Source organism: Montipora foliosa, chromosome 7, assembly GCF_036669935.1.
Source record: "Montipora foliosa isolate CH-2021 chromosome 7, ASM3666993v2, whole genome shotgun sequence".
Lineage (NCBI taxonomy): Eukaryota > Metazoa > Cnidaria > Anthozoa > Scleractinia > Acroporidae > Montipora > Montipora foliosa.
The window spans coordinates 21,925,271-21,948,945 of NC_090875.1; the positions used below are offsets into that span (position 1 = coordinate 21,925,271).

At 40.0% G+C, this 23,675-nt stretch overlaps 1 protein-coding gene across 2 annotated transcripts in view; it reads right to left on the reverse strand.

The window, feature by feature from the left end:
- The window catches only part of LOC138011339 (uncharacterized), a 35,913-nt gene extending 15,501 nt beyond the window's left edge, over nucleotides 1-20,412 (reverse strand). Inside the window, exons 1-20 of one of the 2 annotated variants that reach the window (XM_068858306.1) lie at nucleotides 20,239-20,412; nucleotides 19,630-19,715; nucleotides 18,987-19,099; nucleotides 15,777-16,167; nucleotides 15,011-15,408; nucleotides 14,230-14,355; nucleotides 12,567-12,963; nucleotides 11,117-11,511; nucleotides 10,084-10,212; nucleotides 9,273-9,696; nucleotides 7,496-7,899; nucleotides 6,481-6,609; nucleotides 4,373-4,546; nucleotides 3,121-3,303; nucleotides 2,707-2,958; nucleotides 2,294-2,488; nucleotides 1,992-2,174; nucleotides 843-1,094; nucleotides 438-632; nucleotides 131-313 (exon numbers count right to left, since the gene is read on the reverse strand). In XM_068858306.1, the coding sequence (XP_068714407.1) occupies nucleotides 131-313; nucleotides 438-632; nucleotides 843-1,094; nucleotides 1,992-2,174; nucleotides 2,294-2,488; nucleotides 2,707-2,958; nucleotides 3,121-3,303; nucleotides 4,373-4,546; nucleotides 6,481-6,609; nucleotides 7,496-7,899; nucleotides 9,273-9,696; nucleotides 10,084-10,212; nucleotides 11,117-11,511; nucleotides 12,567-12,963; nucleotides 14,230-14,355; nucleotides 15,011-15,408; nucleotides 15,777-16,167; nucleotides 18,987-19,077 (4,501 nt within the window). In that variant the 5' untranslated portion in view covers nucleotides 19,078-19,099; nucleotides 19,630-19,715; nucleotides 20,239-20,412. Of the gene's footprint in view, nucleotides 1-130; nucleotides 314-437; nucleotides 633-842; nucleotides 1,095-1,991; nucleotides 2,175-2,293; nucleotides 2,489-2,706; nucleotides 2,959-3,120; nucleotides 3,304-4,372; nucleotides 4,547-6,480; nucleotides 6,610-7,495; nucleotides 7,900-9,272; nucleotides 9,697-10,083; nucleotides 10,213-11,116; nucleotides 11,512-12,566; nucleotides 12,964-14,229; nucleotides 14,356-15,010; nucleotides 15,409-15,776; nucleotides 16,168-18,986; nucleotides 19,100-19,629; nucleotides 19,799-20,238 lie in introns of both variants that reach the window. The other variant, XM_068858307.1, reaches the window with a different exon arrangement.
- Between the last annotated feature and the right edge of the window lie 3,263 nt (nucleotides 20,413-23,675).

Genomic DNA, 23,675 nt, shown 5'->3' on the forward strand with positions numbered 1-23,675 from the left:
CTGAGAGGTGATAGAGGTTTGTGTCTTCTCCTATCTAATTACAAATTTCATGGTTTTGAGTGAGCTCAGTACAGATTCATCAAATTCACGTAAAATTGTATTCAACCGGATAGTTCTGATCATTGACTACCTGTACAGTTGATGTCACTTCCACTCCACTGTCCAGACGACAAGCATGTTCTTGTAATATTTCCAGTTGAGCTGGTGTATCCAGTTTGACAGGAAAAAGAACAATTTGATCCATAGCTGTTGTTACAGGCAGCGGACAGCAGAGATGCTCTTGTCGGTGTCACCAATGGAGGGCAGAAGATAACTTTGAACAGAAAGTTTAGCATTGAGACATTTTTTGCCTTCTTTGTTAATTACTTAACATCAAATGGTATCGAATATAATTAAATTTAGTCTTTAACATTCGAGGTAATTCACCATGAACTTACCTTCACATACGGGTACTTTACTGTTCCAGAATGCTGGCGGTCTGTCACCAGGGGCAAGGCACGTGACAACTGAGGAACCAATTAGGCGATGACCAATTTCACAGGAGAAGTTACACTTTGATCCATAATGATTACCACAACTGCTCGTGCGCAAAGGTCCAGTAGGATCCACCATCATCGATGTGCAATTGATGACTGAAAAGAGGTTAAAGAATATCGTTACATTAGATCATCTGCATGATCATAAAGAAAAAAGACGAAAAATTAGAATTAGGCGTTCAAGGAAAGCAGTATTTGCTTTCTCGTTTATTTCGAAATTTATGGCGGTGGTTGTTCCAACACGGACAGCTTCAACCTTCAAATTTGTCTTAAACCAATCAAATCCGTGAAGATCTGCCTTTGTACCTGTCACACTAACTTGAAATGAACACCTGGCTTCGTTTCCTGATTGGTCCATTGCTCTGTATTTGATCACATGAACGCCTTGGCTGAACCTTTGTGGTGATTGGTAGTTTGATGTCACTGTGGGTGCAACTCCTGAATTGTCAATAGCAACAGGATCGGTCCAGTTCACCAAAGCTGTAAACTTGCCTTGTTCAGCATATGCGACTAACGGACTCCCAGGACACGAAACCCCAAATGTTGGGGGCTCGGAGTCTGAACAAAAGAAAAACACAAAAGATTAGTCTCAAACTTGAAAAATGTTTGAGGTTTCTCCTAAACACTTCAGAAAAACAGCACAATGGTTTTGAATGAGCTTAAAGGCTGGTTTCCATATGATCGCAGACGATAGCAGATCGCAGATCGAAGACTATCGCAAAGAGAGCTGTTTCCATATAATCGCAGACGATCGCAAACGATCGCAGAGCCGCCTGCAGCCATACGGTCAGCAGAAATGTCAAATGTACACGCGCGTTGTGCTCGCGGCCAAATCTTATCAAACAACATGGCGGACATCGAGGAGGAAATTTTGCTGCAAGCAAATTTACTTCTTCTTTTAGTCCTGAAGCGACGGCATCGTGAGCTTCAAAAGCGAAGGAAACATGGGTTTTGAGTTCGAAAAATATTCATGAAGAGACAAACACTTGGGCCTTTCCACACACTGCTGAGAGAACTTCGTGTTTCTGACAGAACAGTAACGAACATAAACGAACATTCAGGCTCTGTTGCTAAGAAGCGTTGAATCATTTGAGTCAGAATGAAAATTATTATGGGATACCTTTCGCTCGCAAATCGCAGAACTTTGGTTTCCATATGATCGTAGGATCGCAAACGATCGCAGACGATCGCAAACGATCGCAGAAGTGGGTTTCCATATGATCGCAGAATTTTCTGCGATCTACGATCTGCGATTCGCGATCTTCTGCGATCATATGGAAACCAGCCTTAAGATTCATCAACCTATTATACCGAATAGGTCTGGCCCGGGTTGCTCGAAGCATGGTTAGCGCTAACCAGCGTTAAATACCATGGAAACTTACAGGTTGTGATACCTGTTAACCAAAGGTTAGAGCTAACAAGCGTTCGAGCAACCGGCTCCTAATCTCCAACTACCTGTGCAGTTAATGTCACTTCCACTCCATTGACCAGACGACAAACAGGTTCTTGTAATATTTCCAGTTGAGCTGGTGTATCCAGTTTGACAGGAAAACGAACAATTCGATGCATAGCTGTTGTTACAGGCAGCGGACAGCAGAGATGCCCTTGATGGGATGACCAATTGAGGGCAGAAGATAACTTTGAAGAAAAAGTAAATAATAAACACTTTTTGTCTTTTATTAGATTACTCTTAATTAACTAAGCCTTCAAAGAATTTTATTAAGTTTCCAACACTCTGCGGAATCCACTCAACTTACTTTCACATACGGGTAATTTACTGTCCCAGAATGCCGGCGGTCTGTTACCAGAAGCAACGCACGTGACCACAGAGGAACCAATTAGGCGATGACCAATTTCACAGGAGAAGTTACACTTTGACCCATAATGATTACCACATCTGCTCATTCGCAAAGGTCCTGTAGGATCCACCATCATCGATGAGCAATTAATAACTGAAAAGGGATTGAAGAATAACGTTAGTATCGTGGAAAATACAGATAAATCAATACTAAGAATTTGAAGATAAATTATAAATGGACGCGAAAGCAAAGCAGTGTTTGCTTTCTTCTTGGTTTTGAAAATTTTTGGCCATGGGTGTTCCAATAAAGAACTCGTTAAGGCCTTCAATTGTTCTTGAACCAATTAAATCCGTGATGATCTGCCTTCGTACCTGTTACACTGACTTCAAATGAACACCTGGCTTCGTTTCCTGATTGGTCTTCTGCTCTGTACTTGATCACATGAACGCCTTGGCTGAACCTTTGTGGAGACTGGTAGTTTGATGTCACTGTGGGTACGACTCCTGAGTTGTCAATAGCAACAGGATCGGTCCAGTTCACCAAAGCTGTAAACTTGCCTTGTTCAGCATATGCGACTAAGGGACTCCCAGGACACGAGACCCCGAATGTTGGAGGCTGAGAATCTGAACAAAAGAAAAACACAAAAGATTAATCTCAAACTTCAAAAATGTTTGTGCCTTCTCCTAAACACTTAAGAAAAACAGCATAATGGTTTTGAATGAGCTACAGATTCATCAATTTGTTGAACAACCGTATTAAATCGGACAGATCTGGCCTGTGGCTACCTGTACAGTTAATGTCACTTCCACTCCATTGACCGGACGACAAACATGTCCTTGTAGTATTTCCAGTTGAGCTGGTGTAACCCGTTTGACAGGAAAACGAGCAACTTGATCCATAGCTGTTGTTACAGGCAGCGGACAGCAGAGATGCTCTTGCCGGTGTGACCAATGGAGGGCAGAAGAAAGCTTTATAAGAAGCAAAATGAGTGGTGTTACTCTTTTCGCATTTCCTTGTTATTTACTCAGAATTAACAGGTCCCAAATTTAGTTACGTCGTTAAAATCTTACAAGCTAGCTCAAGTCAGCGTGCCTTACAACAGTCCAAAGTGCTATTGTGACAAAATTCGTATCTTTCCTATATAAGAAATTTTAGATAAACATCAGTGAAGGCTGTACGAGAAGAAGAATGCTGTTTACCATTTTCAAATATCTTTTTTTGTTCCAGAGATACTCAAGTTTTTAAAATATGCAAATGTGCCAAGCGACGACGTCATAAACTCAACCAAATTTTGGTCGAATATGATGAAGAAAGATATCTCAGCCAACTTGTATGAGAAATGCTTGATTCTTTGCAGTAAGATTCTCGTAGAAGTGCGCCACAATATGAGCATACCAGTTTTGCTACCATAGGTCTGGAACCCAGGGAGGTCTGGGTTCCAGACCTCCCTGATATGAAAGGCTTTGCAGACCACCTTTGGCGTTCTATCTTGATATTTTGTTGCTCTGTGAAAGGTCATAGGTTTGGTTGAATTGCCAAGAGTCAATTATTTTATACGTGGAGTGTCCGCTTAAGAGAAAGCGTAAACAAAAGAAAAATCCAATTTTTATTTTCAAAAGTGTCCGCGTCCATTTACGTGAAAGTGCCCGCTTTCGGGAATGTGTAAATTCAGAGTTTGACTGGAAGGTAAAGTGGGGAATTGAAAAAGGTGTCCGTAAGTAAAACTGTCCGCTTACGAGAGTGTCCGTTCGCGAAGAGTTCATTGTATACATGAAATCAGAAGATGTAAAAGCAGAAATCGATCGACGAAACTGAAGCAATTTTAGAACGTTTTGTACCATTTTTCGGCAAGTCACTGCCACTGAAACCAGCCTTCTTCAGGTAAAATGAAAATTTGGATGGGTTTTCATGTACATAAGTTGGGGACTACTATCGAAAATGAGTAAATAATAAGGCAAATTTGCTCATATTTGCATTGCATTAGCTTTGTAACTTGGTTTACCTACTACTGAAACACTTGACAGAAAAGAAACTTACTGGAACAGCTTGTCTGAAGTCCACTCCATGTTCCATCATAGTTGCATGTTCGTACACTTGATCCATGTAATTGGTATCCAGCGTTACAAGAGATTTGGCAGATTTGGCCTGGTACGTTTGAGCAATGCCCTAAGCGTCCATGACTGGGTGCAGACAGTTGAGTGCATCGACTCGCTATTTTATTTTGGAAAAATTAAAGAAACACAAACCAAAATGTAAAGGGTACTTTTCTCTAGAGACGCAAATAAAAGCAAAAGTAACTTATTTCAACTCAACAGCGTCCCTGGTCTACAGTAACTTTCGAAACTATTGAGGGTGGTAAAGAAATGTAACTACCACTAATTTAGATTAGCACAAGAAGTCTGTGCTTCTGCATGTAGTGCTTGTGGTTATTCTTGCGTCATCAGTGAAAATCAGAGGAAATGACTTTTTTTTTCATTTAGACCGGTTTTCGATTGAGTGTGGAAAGTAATTAGCTAATTTCTTTGGTTTATGATTACTTCACTCGATGATTGGTTCAAAGTTCTTGCGCCACTTTTTCAACCAATCAGAAGTGAAACCAAAACCAATCGTGACTCGCGCGTGCACATTTTCCCGCGCTTTGTGTCGGCTACGTGTAACTAGTCCCAGTTTTGATTGGTTTATACCGGATTGTATGCGTCCTTTTTGATTGGCCAAAGTAATTACTTTGGTCTTGGTTTTTACGACACTCGAATGAAAGTCGCTCTAAAAGCATCTAATTTCATAGACCACTTCGGAAAATACCATAATACTCTTTGTTTGTCCCCCCAAATTTTGCATAACCATTGTTTCCAGTTTCTCTTGGGACTTACAATGGTCCCAAGAAAAAACCAAAACAGTGCTTATTCAAATTTAGGGGGGACAAACAAGGAGTATTATGGTATTTTCCGAAGTGGCATATTGATTGATGTAAATATTCGCGCGGAATTCTCAGCCAATCAGAAGAATCAAAGAATCTTTATCCTATGCCTTTTCTCGCGCTTAGCCCGTCTTGAGCCTGTCTTTTTTTGCGTCATGACTGCTTAATTTGAGTGTCCTCGTCCTTTTGAGACTGGCAAAAAGTAAAAGCCCTGTTTTTCGTCTTGCGAGACACTCATATAAAAGAAATATAATGCTTTTTTTAATTAAATCCATCACTGAGTATAATTTATTATTCCATATTTTCGTTCGAGTCGTCAAAGTGCTAGTACCGCTATTAAAACTTGTCTATCGGTGTTTCTAAAAGCGATAGAAAACGTACGCTTTGACGTTTGTTGACATGGGAACGAATTGGTCAGAAATTAATATTCTTTTTGCACGATTGAGAGGCTCAATTTCTGTGATGTGATCTCGTTGACTAGGTACTAAATTTTATCGTAAATGATTTTCTGCCAGTAGGGAGATTGAGAGATCAGCACTGCAAAGAACAAACAGCAGGTTTAACTGACTGCTTTTCATAAAAGTATGAAAAGAAGTGGCTAAATCTTTCTAGCTTACTGGCTTTTTTTGTTTTTTTTGTTTTAATTGTTATTTGTCATGGTACATCAATCTAGTTTCTTCTAGTTTTTTAAAACAATTTGAAGTAAAAACTAAGTATTTGACTATTTCACCACCATTGCTCGCTTATTGGAGCCAGAATGACATTCTCCTCGTTGGTGTAGTCAAAGTCATCAGAGAAAAAAGGAAGGCCGCACTTTTTAGCCTAACCCAACACTGTGTCGGAAACAGGATAATTGGTATTGATTAAGCTAATGTTTATGTAATGGATAGTGACATATCTGCCTGGAAATCGAGCACGCGCGCGTCACGATCCGTCTGCTTCGATGATTAAGTTTGTTTATCTTTTGTCCGGAAGATCTTTATAGCTAATCAGCTTACGTTTGATCAACGTGTGTCCATAAGATAAGAGAACAATGTAGTCTAGTCTAGTCAATGTAGTCTAGTCAGTCAGAGACATAACCATGTGGTGTACGCTATCGAAAAAAAAAAAGAATCGAGAATCGAGAAAAGTGACAGTGTGGGTTCCTTACTTATCCCCACAACTGAGTTAATCCATAGCTCCCTACTCATTTCGTTAATTCAATTCAGACTGAGTCCTGGATTCTTACCTCCTTGGCAGACAAATGGATCGTTGTATTTTAGTTGCACGCCCTCTGGGCAAAAACACCGATGACCAGTTGGGTTTGGAAGACAAAGGTGACTGCAACCCCCATTAAAATTGGAGCAGCTGGTTGGACCTGGAGTGGTAATAATTTCAGCTGATAACTAATGCTGTGGCAAAAAGGACATTTTGTTGTGCAGAAGGAAGCGTCGGAGGGAGGACACTTGGTTAGTTGGTACACAACGAAAAAATGAACATTTTTCTAAAACCTGCTTGAGACGTTTATCTCAATTTACGCTTCCAAAAGTAATAGAAATTATAGTAAAGAGTCCTTGAGAATTTTCTGGCTCTGTTTTGGTGAATTCCTGAAGATCTTTGTGGTTAGAGGGTGATACTTAACTTAGTATAAGCTTGTAAGGGCGTAATAGCCCATTTCCGAGTTCATGTCGGCCTCCTCTTCAAAGCGAGTCTAAGTGCGAAGTTTTTCTTATGATAATTAGTTTTCATTCATATGTAAAGTAAAACTAATTACCATCACAAAAACTTCGCACTTAGACTCGCTTTGAAGAGGAGGCAGACAGGAACTCGGAAATGGCCTATTCTATTAAATTCCTGGTCTAATTTAAATATGGAATTTTTTTTAAGGGTACGGAGGTACTTTCATTAAAACCTCTCACAGCAAAGTAGAGAACAGTTGAAAAGTTGAGAAGGCTGCCCTATTTCTCACTTGATTAATACTGCCACCAATACTAATACTATATTAATACTGCCACCAAAAACTAAGCGCATCCACAGCCCAGGGACAATTGTAGGTATCAAACTAGTGTGCATACCACAAGTTGGTTTCCCACTAGTCCTGTTTATTCGTATCAACTGTTTTATTAACTCTAAAAAGCCCATTCTAGTGGGAGAATTGGTCAATTAACTTTCTTTTGGTAATTTTCAATAAGGTTCAATAAGCCCTTAGTCATTAACGTCACCAAAGCAAGTTTTCAACTTGACAGGGAAACAGAAAATCATACCAATTGCAGCGATGTTCTTGACATCGTGAATGTGGATTTCCATCGGCCTTCCCAGCCCTTGAATTACTTCTTTACTGATAGAAGACGTCAGGTTGAACCTATGCACACTTTTTGTCCCCCAGTCGGACCAGAATAGTACATCTCCGTACAGAGCCAACCCAAATGGGTGATACCTCTTACTCCACGACAAACGCAGTACAAGAGCACGGTTATTTCCCATGAAATTCACTCTTTCAATTTTATCAAGTCTCGCGTCGCACCAATACAGCAGTTTATTCTTGAGATCCAATGCAAGCGAGTTAACCCACGACAGTCCCGAACTAACAAGTGTAACTCTGGCTGTGCCATCCATATTCGCTTTCTCAATCTTTGGCAAATATCCCCAGTCGCTCCAAAACATCTGCCTGTGATTGAAGGAGAGCGAGTGAAGTGAAACTTTAAAAAAGTTATTGACTGGACTTTATATGAAAGGCCTAAGTCTAAACTTGTTTCTATCTGAAAAAAAGCTTTCTTCCAGTGTTACAGCGCATCTTGATTCGGATAGACCTTGGCTTGCGACGGAGACTAGGGCGAGTTTGTTTCAGAATGCTTGGCGCTCAAGGCACATGCAGCATGAATAAATGCCCAGCCAGTGAGGGTTAATTGAAAGAAATTGATTAATAAGCCTGACCTGGAGGGCAAGTTTAAGCACGCGAAAGGTCATCCTCGAATTGGCTCAACTATAAACTCACAGTAGTCATATTGCAGCCCCCTAATTAACATGGAAATGCCGCCATGTACGTGTTATGAATTGAAGCCTTTGCTTATACAACATCATCTTTCGTCTCAGTTGTCCTGAGAGTGGCAGAGTTTGCTCTGTCTGACATCAGACGAGTTTACTTGTCAATACGCGTTTTAGGGGTTAAGGCAATTCCCCTGAAAATGACGTACTATCCAGAGTTTTGGTTTTGTCAAACATGGCACAAATAATATTCGGGCACACGGCAATAAAAAACGTGCAATACAAAGATGCAGTCACCCTTGCATTGTCCTTTATTGTAATTGTTATTTTTACCAAATTACGCGAGAACCGTTCGAAACTTGATCAAAGGGAAAAATTGTTGTTATATGGCAAAAGCTACTGAAACCTTGAGCCTACTTGTTTGTCCGGGCTATAATCTTTCAGTAAAATGATTTCAAATTGCTCGATCTCGCAAAAAAATGTAAGCAAATTGGACCGCCATGATAACCTCACACTTAGGGTGCTTTCCTTTTGTCATAACTGGTCGGGCAGACCCGTCTGTTTGTAAAAAATAAATGTAAAAATTTTAAGGAACGCTTGTATGATAATCCCTCGCATTCTTCAAGCTGGAGGAGTATTTATCTTCCTCGAAGTGTGTTAATTGGAAGGTTCAATGGAGTTAGTCCTTCCAAATGCCCGGTCTGGCCGCTCAGTTCTGTCAATTTTATGGAAAGCGTCCTCAGTGTCTGGCTTCAAATGCAGTTTTACGTAATTTATATAAAAATACTAAAACTTCTACTATCCAACTTTTTTTTCTCCTCAAAATATGTTTTCCGCGTACCTATTACGAGTAAATAACGTCATTAAAAAGGGGGGTCACCGAGCTCGTTTCTTTGCAACACGACGACAAATGGAAGGCAAAGGGGCAATTTCTGCTTGAAATGATCATTTTCCGCGAAAAGACTGGGGTAAGTTCCAGGATGGCTTTGAATGTTATGCGCAGAAGGAGATGCGCGGTGCAAAAGAAGGGAATCAGCTTAAAGGGTTAATAATTACCTTGTCTCGATGTCAAGAGTTACAGCTCTCGGCCTGGGTAAGTTTGAAGTGATAAGACTTCTTCTAAAGGACCCATCCAATCGAGATACCTCGATCCTATTTGTACCTTCATCTGTCCAGTAAAGATTTCTCCCAATCCAGTCAATTGCTATTCCATCAGGATTGACCACATTACTCTTAGCTATGACTTCTATATCAGAGCCATTGGGATACGCTCTGGTAACTTGTTGCATGCTCACATCAGTCCAATAAACTTTGCCATCGACTGGATCATAATCAATAGCTACTGGTCTTGTGATGTTGTTTTCTATGGCCAATAGCTCACAAGGGGTGTCTGTTACAGCTAAGGAGACCTTAAAGATTTTTCCACTAGCCGCATCGGGAAACAGCATGAACTCTTCTGTGCTCTTTTTATTGAACTGATCTGGAAAAAAGCAAGCCAAAGGTTTGTCCTCGGACTGTGAAATTTTGGATAAAATTGTTTTATCGTTATAATTATAATTATAATTATAATTACTATTGTTATTATTATTATTATTATTATTGAATATACAATATTATTATTAAATTATTATTAAATATACTATTAGAATAATATATTTGTCACTCATTGGATAAAGCTGTGTAGTATATTAAAAAATTGCAAAGCGGAGGTCAATATTAACTGGAAGATACCACAAGGTCAATTCGTAGCTTCTGATTCTCAGTACAATGCACCAAATCAACTCATTTGATACCACATTTAAGTGCCTCACCCTTGAACATGTGTAAGAATGTTAGCAACATCACAATTTCACGCATGCGCACTCACCATAGTCACAAGTTTTTCCATCAGACTTCAGAGCAACGCCTGTTGGACATGCGCACTGATATCCTCCATGTGGCTTTAGCAGACACAGATCACTGCAAAGTCCATTGTTCGAAGCGCAAGGGTGAGAACCTGCCGGAACAAAAAGGACACCAATTTAATTACTCTGAGCAATCGTAACAGTAGCCTGCTTGCAGGCGGTAGATGCTCTGTCGCCATGAAACACTATCAGAGCGTGGGATAGGTCTGGGCCCCGCGCTCGCTTTGTCGACCCTCAACCCGGCCCAGACCTAGCCGCGCGAATCCAAGATGGCGACCTCATTACGAATTCCGGTTTTTTCGACCATCCAACCGCCTGCGTGCAGGCTATCGTAACAGGCGCTAACAGGTCGATGATCTAATAAAGACGAGCGTACAAGTGGCCGTGAATTATTTGTTCTCATTGGCTAAAAAAGTGAAGATAGGATTTTAAGAAAAAAGTAAGCAGAATAACCAAAAATCGCGTAATTGGTCTCGACACTCGTTTGAAAACCGATGTATTCATAAAGCCTAGCCATGGACAATTAACCAATTACATGACAACTCAGACAGCATCGAACGCCACAATATTGCCTTTTTTCATAAACCTATTGGCCAATCGTGCTCACAAATACCGTAAGCAACTCATCTTAACAAGGTCGAAAGAAGAGCATATACAAGGCTCCTCCTCTCGTTGGTGGAAGTTGACGGCTTTCGAACTCATTAATGGTCGGTCAATGTGAAATACAGACTGCAGACCAGGGAAACAATGCAGACTAATTCTAAATGCACACTGTGGGAAAAAACCCCAGACACTTGGGCTGATTCTCACTCCAAGTTCGCTCAACTCATGGCCCAATTAACCCAAAGGGACCCTGAGGCTACAATTGTAGCATTAGATGGGTTGTTTGCCCAGTTCCCAGATTTGAATAACGAAACTACGTTGGAACTCACCAGCCCATCAGAATTCTTAGCTGGCAACGTTTTTAATAAGAATAAAAACGCTACGCCCAAATACCTGTGATCGTCACTGACGAATCGTATAGATGGATGTCCATTGGTCTATTTAGGCCAGTAATAATCATTTCCCTTTTTCTATTGTTTAGATCAAGCCTCGAGACGCTCTTGCTAATCCAGTCCGTCCAATAAAGAAAGTTCTGGAACATGGTCAGACCGAACGGATGCATATCGGTTGTCGATGACAAAATGCTTTTCCTGTGGCCTCCGTTAAGATCAGAGGATTCTATTTTGTCCAGTTTAGCGTCAGCCCAGTATAATAGGTTTTTGCTGCGGTCGATAGTGAGTCCATTGGGCCAGCCAAGGTTACCAGTGACAATTGTTCGTCTTGATGATCCGTCCATGGCTGCTTGCTCGATCTTTGGGATGGATCCCCAGTCCGTCCAGTACATTATACTGAATAGTGTTGAAGAGACAAAATCACTGCTATTCTAAATATCTACCGCATGGCCTTCATTTCCATGATTAAAAGGTACCATACAATTCGTAAAAGTGACTGAAACTTACTCACAACAGAATTCGAGATTACCGGGGACTTTCTTGAACAACATGCAGTACTTACCTATGTTAGTAAAGACCAGCGAAACAAAACTGCAGTTTGTTCATTTCTCAGTTAGTTAGTAATGATAATGATAATAATGGTTGATGATGACGGTGATGATGATGATGATAACTAGGAGAGTGAGAGTGCAGTAACAACAAATACGGCGATTTCAGTTCGATGACGACGGCAATGATGATGATGAGGATGATGTCGATGACGACGACGGCGACGATGATGGTGATGATGATGATGACGTTGCTAATGATGATGATGACGTTGCTAATGATGATGATGGCGTAGAATAAGATAATCATAATAGTGATGATGATGACAATGATGATGACGTCAATGATGATGATGACGATGACGATGATGATAATAATGATGATGATGATGATGATGATGATGATTAGACTTTTGCACATTATGCTTTTATTTTTTGCTATTATGCTAATGCTTAAAGCTCAGAATTTTTGTTATTATGCTCTTATGGCCTTGCTAAAATGCTCGAAAATTTCCTCAATCCATACACAAAAATAGACACTTTTTGATTTTTTTAATTGTTTAAAAAGCTTTTTAAGAAATTGTCTAGTTTTGGCTAGAAACATCTGAAATATATATCTTTGGCTGTTTCTCGGTGAATTTCATCACTTCAGACAAATTTTTCCTTTTTCTTGATACAAAAATCTTGCTAAAATGCTGGCATTATGCTCGATGCTTTTGCCTTGCTATTATGCTCAAAATAATGCTATCATAATCTGCCAAAGCCTAACGATGATGATAATGAGAACGATGATGATAATTAGGGGAATGAGCAGTGCAGCAATAACAAATACGGCGATTTCAGCTCCGCCTAGTTAGGATGGACAAACAACACCTTTTTCTAACTGAACACAATGTAACTTACCCGTTTCTCTCGTCGAGAACTATCGCTCTCGGCTCATCCAGTCCATCCTTGATCAGCAGTTTTCTCTTGGTCCCATCAAGCTTCGCCACTTCAATCCTGTTGGTTCCAGTATCTGACCAATAGATGTTTCGTCCTACCTTGTCAATGGCTAAGCCGTCGGGCATCTTCACGTTACATCGGAATAATTCCTTTACCGAAGTCGCGTTTAGAAAAGCGCTCATTATGAAGCCTCCTTCGACGTCAGTCCAGTACACGCGATCGCCAATGGGGTCAAAGTCCAGAGCGATCGGGCGTTGATGTTTAAACAACTTCTTAGCCATGAGATCGCTGACGTCCAATGAAATGACATTGATTGACTTGTCATTGGCGTCAGTGAACAGAAAGAACTTCTTCAATTCTGTGATGAAAGTATTGATTAAGTTATTATAGGTTTCCTCGCCCTTAGACTTCCAAGGAAACATAAATTCATATCTCATTGATAAGATGATGGAGCGGTTTTTGATCGAATCGAGCCTCACAAATAATTTCACCATTGCTTTGGATTTCAATTGGTTCGCTAAATGGTTGGCTTACAATTTCAGCCAATTGGAGGTAAAAGCAAAACCTACTAGCTATAGTTTTTGTTCGCGCGTGTTTTTTCCCGCTTTGAGCCGGGCTGTATGTGTTTGCTTTGCGTCAAATGACTGGTTGGCTCGTTCGCCCGTTGTGATTGGCCAAAATAATTTATTTGGGTTCGCTCGAAACCAATTACATGAACGATTTGCGCCAAATAGTCTTTGGCACATTATGCTAGTATTATTTTGAGCATAATGGCATGGCAAGGGCATCGAGCATAATGCCAGCATTTTAGCAAGATTGTTGTATCATTAAAAAGGAAAAATCCAGGAGAAAAATCTGTCTAAAGTGATGAAATTCACCGAGAAACAGCCAAACATATATATTTCTGAGGTTTCTACTTTCTAGTCAAAACTAGAGCGAGCCTGGGTCTAGTCAATGCCCACATTCATTCTGGTCAGCGGTTCAGCGTGTGCAGCCGCTATTTTGTTTGCTTGATATTCCAGTCACTGAAATTTTTGTTTCTGTTATTATGTATGTATTGATGGAACTTTCGAGTATTTTAGCAAGACCATAAAAGCATAATGGTAAAAATTTTGGGCATCAATCATTGGCATAACAGAAAAAAATAAAAGAATCATGTGCCAAAGCCTAGCGCCAAAATGCTAAAGTAAAAATAATGAAACAGCCGAAAAAGAGTGAGTCAATGGAACGGGATTTTCAGGTTGTTCTGGAATTTCAGAACCGAAGTTTCCGATTTTTTTCCCGGAATATTTCCGTTCTAATCGATTCCTTACCCGGTTTTTTCGTAACTTTTGGTCGAATGGAAGACCCCTTAAGTTAACAGCGTAGGCTTCTTGAAATCTTTCCAGAGAGAAGCAGCCGCGCCCCGTAGTAAGGAGGTTCGACAAGAGATCCAGAGAAGGGGAGATTAAACTTCTCTCTTGCTGGATGTGCGCGCATGCTGGAATAGCGCAATCCGCGGTTCAAATGCCGGCGGCTGCGCTTATGAACACTCGACTGAAATGTTATGCCTCCGTAAATTTGCATTCAACTGAGAAACTGAGAGAAGAAAGGCTCAATGCAAAAAAAATTGTCAGCAACTTACTATTTTCACAAGTCCTCCCGTCATGCTTCACGGTAAACCCAACTGGGCAAACACAAACGTGACCCGATGACGTCACCACACAGAAGTGGCTGCATCCTCCGTTGTTTACAGAACACTGATTTGAAACTTAGAGAAGGAAGATAAAACAAATTATAAACTGTAGTGGGGTTCTCAACACGGTTTTAAGGCTAATAAGTAAAAAGAGAGGCAGTGATAGCTAGATTTTTGCTTTTGCCGGACAGAACTGTGTGCAAAGTGGTAACGAAGGTTGATTTTCTCGCTTCCTATTCCCTTTATATGGAATAAACGAACAAACAAACGAATGAACACGTGAGTGAGTGCTTGAACGAATAGATGAGTTAGGAAGTGAGTGACAGTGAATGGATGAAGGAATAAAAGTAAACATAAACGTACGACAAAATAAACATATGAATGAACTAAGGAACGAAAGAATGAATTTAATGAAAAAAGGAAGAAAGGAAGTAAGTAAGACAAAACGAACGTTTTGTTAGCATTGTAAGTAATGTCTGTAATGTAAATGGTGTTAGTATTTTAAATTAAAAAGAAAAAGAAAAAAAGAAAAAAAAAACCGAACGAACAAGCTAGTGAGTGAATGAATGAATGAATAAATGAATGAATGAATGAATGAAGTGTGTGAGTGTGTGTAGTGGATGGGTGGACGGATGGATGGATGAATGAATGAATGAGAAAGTGAGTGAGCAAGCGAGTGAGTGAGTGAGTGACTGAGTGAGTGAGTGAGTGGGTGAGTGAACAAATGTACCTGGAGGTTGTCTCGAACTATCATACGCAACAATTCCCATTGGCCTGCCACTCGTTACGTAATTGCTGATGACGTAGTTCCCAGTAGTCGCGTCAATGGTATGAATCGGTCCTTTGCTTGTCCAATCAGTGAGAAATAACAGAGGAGCGATCATAGACAATCCAAATGCATGAAAACCTCGAATACTTGTATGTAAAGTCCTATTATTGCCATGATAAGTCACAGATTCAAGTCTTCCATAGGCAGCATCCACCCAGAAAACTCGCTGATTGCCTCTGTCAAGCTCAATGCCATTCGGCCAATGCAAATACGAAGTCACAATGGCAGTTCTTTGATTGCCATTCAAAGTAGCTTTTTCTATTTTTGGAGACGTTCCCCAGTCAGTCCAGATCATCAACCTGTAGAATGGTTATTAAATATTAGTATCACCCAACTAGTGGACAAGTGAAAATACTGCAATTTGATTGGCTACGCTACTAGAAGACCAGGGCTTGAAATTAACTCTTTTGCTCAGGTGCCAGCTGGCGACTAATGGGGAAAATTTGGTCACCAGATCATAAATTTTGGTCGCCAACTTTGCATGCAAGGAAAGTCATCATTATTAAGTAGCACAAAAAAAAAACAGTCAATTTTGCAGGTGTTCGCTTTTGAACAGAGGGGACAAGTTTCTAACCCACTTTACGTTAAGGGTACAGGTTGCTTTTTGAAGGTTCCATGCAAATTTTAAAAAAAAAGTCGAAAAAAAAAAAAAAGCGACTCGAATTACCCTCTATCCGGATCCAAAGCAATGTCTCTTGGCTGTTTAAGCCCCGAGGAGACCAGAGCACGTTGGTTGTTGCCCGATAAGTCTGATACCGATATGGTATCATGTGTCGTGTCAGTCCAGTATAACTCTGATTTTCTCCATTCTACTGCCAATCCATCGCAAACTCCACCAGTTATGATCGTTACAATGTTTGATCCATCAACCTTAGAACGCTTGATGTTCTGTTCCAATACGTCGCTCCAAAAGATGTACCCTAAGCTATAATGAAAGTCTATCGCAACAGCTCGAGTCAAACCATTCACTATGGAGTGCTTTGCTGAAGTTTTGTAATCCAGGGCGATGATGTTCGTTGTGTTGGAAAATAGTAGGCACGGAGGACTGCAAATCGCAGCTAAATAAAAAATCAAACGGCAAATGTTAAGCTTTTAGATCATTGCAGTTATGATGTAGACATATATATACATACAACTAGACACGCATAAAATCTTAGAAGGCTTCTTCAATTCAAATACTATAGAGTCCTTCATGTATATATCAAGCAGCTGACACCAATAGACAATCGCTTGCAATAGTATGTCATAGATGCAGTAGTGGTTCTAGTTTACGCTGCCGTATCAGGCAACTCGGTGTAGAGAGTTGTGTCGACAGAAATTGGAAAAAAAAGTAGCTGTGATCTGATACAAAACTCATGTGAAAGGACATGTCCAAACAGGTTTTGTTTCTAGCATGTTAGCCTATGCTAGACTTCAACTAGTTCAATATAAAGAATAACGGCAAAATATTTAACGAACTAAATTCAGGCGCGTCAATTAAATCGTACGTCTAAACAAAGAAAGGAAAAAGAATGTCGATAACAACTCAAAACGTAATTAATTAAAACTCTTAAGCTCGCTGTTACAAAAAGTCGTTCAATTTTGCCAATAAAATCACAAGTAACTGTGGTCTGTATTAGCAAAACGTTTTGTTTATTTGTTTGTTTTTGCATACTAAATAAATTATGCTATGTATTGTTTATTGTTTAGGAAAACAACTGGAGAAAATAGCAATTTTTGTTGGTTAAATCTTGCCCTCGCGGACTTACATGAACAAACAACTCCAGTCTCCTCAGATTCCAAATACGACGCTTTCATGACAAATAAGAGATGACAGTATAGATCGCTGTGTTATATATGAATAGCGGAGTTGAGATAATGTGGTTTTCCCAGTACGTCATCACCGCCATGTTTGAGATCGCTCATTTTACAATGACTGCAAAATTCTCGCGCGCTCATTGGCTAATTTTTATTGTCAGCGGACAGACACATGAATTTATAATTTATGCGATAATAACGCGATATTGCTCGCGTCAGATTGAAGTTTCGCGCATTTTTGTCTCGCATTCTTCTCGTGTTTGACCCCTCTGCCTTTTCGTTATTGTAATACATATAGTATGCGGATCCACTCGGCTATCGCCTCGTGGATCCACAGCTACTTTGACAATGTTATGACGAAATTCATGATCAATAACAGGACAGACGCATGAAAAGTTGACATCAATTTGTTAAATTGAGGTTGGAGAGATATCTCGTGGAGTAGAATCTTAGAATGACACTTTTGACTCGTCAGTGGGGAGTAGCGCGGGCGCAAAGAGCCAGCAGCAGCTGGAAATCTGAGCCCGCAGTGTGCAACGCGGTGTATCACCAGACGGTCAGCCATCCAGGTAATAACCTCGTCCAACGGGACTTGACTTCTTTCATTTTAATGAAGTTTGAAAAGTCAAAAAGGCAATCATTTACAAATGTTGGCTTCTTGGCCATGAAACTTAGGATTCCCGGCCGCGTTAGTAGTTTCATTGAAAGCAAAAAAATCCCGTAGATTAATTATCTGTGGTACCATTGCTGCATTCTCCGATTGCACTCACGTGATAAGACGGCCCTGTTGGCGCCAAAACAATAGAAAAATGTAGATCAATTTTTGCATAATAATAGAGTCAAATTCCATAAAGACTTTTTCCCTATGATTCTTTCCACCAAGATGGCCGCCGTGACGTCACGTGCAATCCAATCTCGTTCCCAGGGCTCTCTCCTACTCTTCCCTCGCTCCCGGGGAAGAGTAGGAGAGAGCCCTGGGAACGAGGTTGAGTGCAATCAAAGAATACAGTGACCGATGCTTCATCTTTGATGGTTGGTGCGAATTCGTTCATACTCAGCTTTCCATTTCTTTATTCAATTTTACTTGTTGGCACTTTAATACCGACGACTACAGCTAATCTAACGAAAAATATTTTCCCACATATAGCAGTGACACGGGCATCCTACACCCTGTCCCTGAAAATTGGCACGCTACAAAACATTTCACTTTATGTTAAAAGTATTAATTGTCAACTTCGATTGCAAATAAAATTTCAGCAATCCGTTACAGACAATGTTAATCGGTGTAACATTCATTACCCACAAGGACATGTCCTCTCAGGGAACTATTTTTTTAACTTGACTTTGTGTGAAAGAAACTGAACCCTTTTTTTCACCTGACACCAAAAGCCATTAAATAAATAATAAAGCTTAATGGCCTTTAAAAAGACCATTAAGCTTAAGTGTTTCAAAAACTGAATTCGCGGATGTTTCGATTTCTCTCATATTTGAAACATATCAAAATAGCCGTTAATTAAGGAAGAGAAAAATAAAAATGTACACATTTCGCAAGCTTCTGGAAGTTAATGCAAATTTATGCGAACGCTTTCGTAAGCAATAAACTATGCAGATAACTTGCCGCAATTTAGAAAGATCAAAAGGGTATTTTCAACGGAAGTAGAAGTTTTGCAGCGTTGCACATTGTAGAATATGATGATATCTGTTATATAAAGAGGGTTTCCCCACCGATACATAAAATACTTTCCCGACCAATTTTGCTGTTAAATATTGTGACATCGGATAGCTCCGACTTTCTATAAATGAATATTTTGCAGCTTTTTTTTCTCTTGTGTGGCTATTGTGTGACGAGAAAACCAAAACTTGACAGCACTGCAGCACGAAACCTCGGCTACACAAAGGTCACAAACCTGGCACGAATAAAGGCGTTTTCGTCCTTTAGCTAGAAAGAGTTGGCGCAGAGAAATTCACGTTAAGGCAGTCTTCCAAAACCATCTCCCGCCCATCCCTCCCCCTCAAGGATAAAGGCACACAATTCGCAATTGTAAATCACCGAATACTGAATATCCCCTTAATGAAATACCTCCAAATAAATTTGCCATTTGCTCTTGAATGAGGACCATCGCCGCCAAAAGGTGAATGCACTTTCCGAGTTGGCGCTTCAAGGCCTCCATACTTCAGCGAGCTGCTCAGTCCCTGTTAAAAAAAAAGCAGAAAGTACAATAGAAAAAACATAACTTGCAACAAAGTTTTCCGGTATTTCTTAATGGGGAGAACTGAAATGAGGTCATGCAGGCCGTAACGTAGACGTTACAATCATGAGGAATTGCATCTTCTTTACCTTAGCGCGCTGTCACCTAAGTTGTTTTCTTCTTGAAAATTGTGAAAAATTGTCTGTCAACCGTACACTCTTGCTTATCTAAACGAACACCGAAACGATCGTTACGTTTGCGAGCGATAATTTTTGTCACTCGAGATTGTCAGTCAATTAACAACGTAAAAACACAAAACGCAAGTATTGACGAGGGAATCATTTAAGGCTCGTTGCTGAGCAGCTGTCCAGAAACATCCCCAATCTGCACAAAATAGATAGGTATAATTACGAAATCGTTGCTTTCTTCCGGGCGGGGGATGAATTTTTGCAGAAGGTTGAATGATCCGAGTCAAATATACACTTGTGCAACAAAAACAAAAACAAAACAAACGAAAAAAAAGAATTAACTCACCTTGAGTTTGGTTCACGTTTCGTCGTATGGGGGACCGTTCAGCTTTTATTCGTTCAAAGCATGTAGGGAGAGTCTGGCGCCAGTTTCTGAAGATACGATGAAATGAAACTATTCAGGGTGTGCTAACGCAAGCATCGACCCTCTGACCCCGTCTCAGACATTTTCAGTGCTTGAAATCAAAGTAAACAATGGATAATAAAATGGATTTATAACACAGTTAATGTATGTTCACCGGCACGACAATTGTCAAAAAAGGTATGGCGAAACAACAGTTCCCTCACTATGCTGTACGCAAAAATATGCTCAGAGCACCCAAGAACTGAATGACCCATACTTCGGTATTATTTCGATGTACACCACAAAAATCAATGACATGGAAGTGTTTTGATACTTAATGCGTTCAAGAGGAGAGCGGTTGATGATGTCTCCATCGGCGCGAAGTTTGAGGAAATGGTTTCATAAAATATGCCCCTTTGACAGAACGGGGGAGGTATTTCAAACACATATTCCCTGCAGATGTACTGTGTTGTTATAGTAGTCTTAAAGTGGACTGATCGGAGAAAACTAACATGTTCTTCCTTATTTGTCTTATTTATCTATTCTACTTACCACGTCAAGGCCTGGAGGCAAGATAAGGATTTAAGCCTCATCAAGTGGAGAATCGCGGTTTTCTCCAAATATGCTCGGTCACCAGAGTCTTGCTGTTTTTCGGCCACAACTTCTCAGAAATCTTACTTTATGGATACTTTATGACCCTTACTCGTGCAAGAAATGTTCTTTCAATAAAAACGAAAAATTATCAATGTTTCCTATGACGCAAGTCTTCCATATTTGAGCAGGGTACGCGCAGGCGCAGTAACGAGAGCACTAGTCTTCAATGATATGATATGATATGATATTTTATTATTTATGCACGATAAAATCATCAGCTAAGATTACAAACAATGCTAAAATCTAAATTACAAAAGGTAAAATTTTAAAATGATTACAATAAAATACAATTAAACTATATTAATTCTAAAGCTGCTTTCCATGAATGCCGTGCCTTATACTAAAATATGTCTTTAATCAGATTTTTGAAAAGCCCAAGAGACTCTGCTTGTCTCGCTTTGAGGGGTAAGCTATTCCAGACAGTAGCACCTCTATAGCTGAAGCTGTTTCTATAATAATTTGTCCGCTGAAACGGAACATTAAGCTCTCTTTCAGAGTCTCTTAAACTATAAACAGATTCCCGGTTTGTAAATTTAGAACATAGATATTCCGGTGCTAGCCCCTGAAGACACTTATAGACCATTGTGGCCAGCGCAATTTGTTGCTGGCTAACTAGATTTTTCCAGCCTAGAATTTTGAATAGCTCGCTAGCATTTGCATCAAAATTAGAGAAGGTCGAAACTCTGGCTGCTCTATTTTGCAGTTTTTGTAATTTGTCATGTAACGTGATACCACAGTTTCCCCAGGCGACATTGCAGTAGTCAAAGTGCGGTTGAAGTAAAGCGTGATAAATAGAGCGCAATGTCGTCTGAGGAACGAGATGCCTTATACGTTTGAGGGCTCCAATTCCAGAAGCTACTTTCTTTGTCAGTTTGTCGACATGGCTACTCCAGTTAAGATTATTATCAATAAGCACGCCCAGGGATTTAGCAACAGAAACTTGAGTGATAGGAGCACCATTAATCTCGGGAATTGGAGGATTTGTGAGAGCATACAACCTCTGCCTTGATCCAATCAGCATAAATTCGGTTTTTGTCATGTTCAGGGTAAGTTTGTTTGCTATCAACCATTTTTTAACATTTTCTAGATCATGGTTAAGACTTGATTCTATGTCGCCTGTATTGTCATATGTTAGGTGGGTGTCATCTGCGTACATCCATGGCACCCAATTCGTTAGAATAGTTCCCGATAGGCCAAAAAGCACGTTCTAAGGTGTCCTTGGCAAGGTTGATGCCTCACGACGTTGTAACTAGAGTACCCATTTGGATTTTCAAACGGGTCAGTAATGTTCCAACGAACCGAGAGGTTCGTGCCCTACGACAGGAGCGAACAACTCCCATACCCTCTGTCACGGCATTTTTACAGACCGATCCATTTTTAAACTACCTTTTTCGCAAAAAAAGACAGTAACGCCGTGAAAGGAATATAGGGCTGTTGTTGGCCCCTAGTCACGGGCTCCTGTCTGCGAGCAGTTGGTTTCTTCTTCGATTCCCTAGAGAGAAACCAGGGCGGACAACCGCATGTGCGAAATACGACACGCCCCACGTGATGCATTTGACATCACTTCACCTTAATTATTTCGGGGGAAAATGTGGTATTGGTCACCTTGATCACTGCGCAGCAGGCTCGCCCGAGCGCAGCAGTTACGTAGCTGAACGCATGCGCAAGCGCCAAAACAAGTGTACTACCTAGTTTTACCCGTTCAAATTTCATTTATTCGTCCTTGGGCGATGGAAGGAGGCTCACTCAAAGAAAATAGACCATTTTACAGTTGTGCTTAGTTACCTGGCCTTTGAATGAAAGTGAGGCTGGAGTTGACCTTACTATGATATAAACCTCACTGCTTTTCTTATGTTAATGATTTTGTTCTCATGCTAATAAGTAGGAATTTACATAAGAAAAGCTGTGAGGTTTCTATCAAAGCAAGGTCAACCCCAGCCTCACTTTCATTCAAAGGCCAGGTAACTAAGCACACAACTGTAAAATGGTCTATTGCGACTGAGAAAGGATCATTTACGAAGAAATAATCCTTCTAGTCACTTCGGAACACGAATAAAACTTTAACTTATCCCTATTTTTTTTTCAACGTAAAATACCAGGAACAGAAACAAGAAGCCACATTGACATATTGAATCTTCAAACTCCTGTGGGGAAGAAGCATGATTTGATTCATCAGACAAACGATTCGCTACCTCACATTTAAATGCTCAGTGATCCACAACACCCCTTGAGCGCGAACGCGTAGCTAAATATAATAACTGTTTAAAGCCCCGTTTACACAAACAATTTTTATATGACAATTTTATGTGGCAATTATATTTGATCGCGTAGATAGCACAACAACTAATTGTAAGTGAGTCAGCAATGCCTTTGGATAGCAGAGATAAAGCAGAAATAAGGCGAGGTTGCCTGGTCGTTCTCCAATGGCGCCCACTAAACGGCATGAATTTGCTACATTTTGTGACGACTCGTCTACACGAGCAGTTTTTCGTATTTGACAACTTTTATTTGTCACACAAAAGCTAACACGCCAGCTTTTCAGCAAATACAGTTGTCACATAAAAATTGACCAAATTTCCTCGTCTACACGAGCAAATAAAAAGTGTCAGACAAAACAGGGCTTAAGTCATTATATTCATTATATTTACTTATAAAATGTACTTGTAATGTTGTTTTTTGCTATAATAGTATGTTCAATAAACTGCTGCATAAACACAAAATAAACATACAAAAAAAAATACAATAATAACAGCCATAGAGAGTAACATTTGCTCTGAATTTATTGAAACAAAACTAAGAACAAACGAATGTACTGTTTTAAGTTTTAATTTACTAGTTTAAAAACATTCTGAAACGTATGTCAAACATGCAAGCAGTTTGTCACATTATAAGCTCCAATATAAAATTTAATCACCTTGTCCCCTCATTATAGCCCGTGCGTGCAAGGTGTACAAAAATAGTGGTTAGGAAACTTTTAAAAGATATAAAAGCAAAAAATTAGACTATCTTGGTACCCTAAAATACGTATTAATTTTGTTCTCTGATTTGTAATTTTATGTGATTCAAATCAATTCGGAGTTAAATAATCATAAATAACAAAGTTTTCCTCGACGTATGCGTTTTATCTGCCCTAAAGGCCGGGACACACTAGGCGACAAGTCGCAGCGACAGGTCTCTGCGACAAATTGCTCCATGTGTACTACTTGCAAAACAGGTCGCTGCGACACGACGCCTGTTCGGAGCACACGCAGTGATCCCGTATGAGGGAGAATGTGAACTAGTTTTCTAATTCAAGATGGCTGACCATATGACGCCCTTTCATTGGTTCATTTATA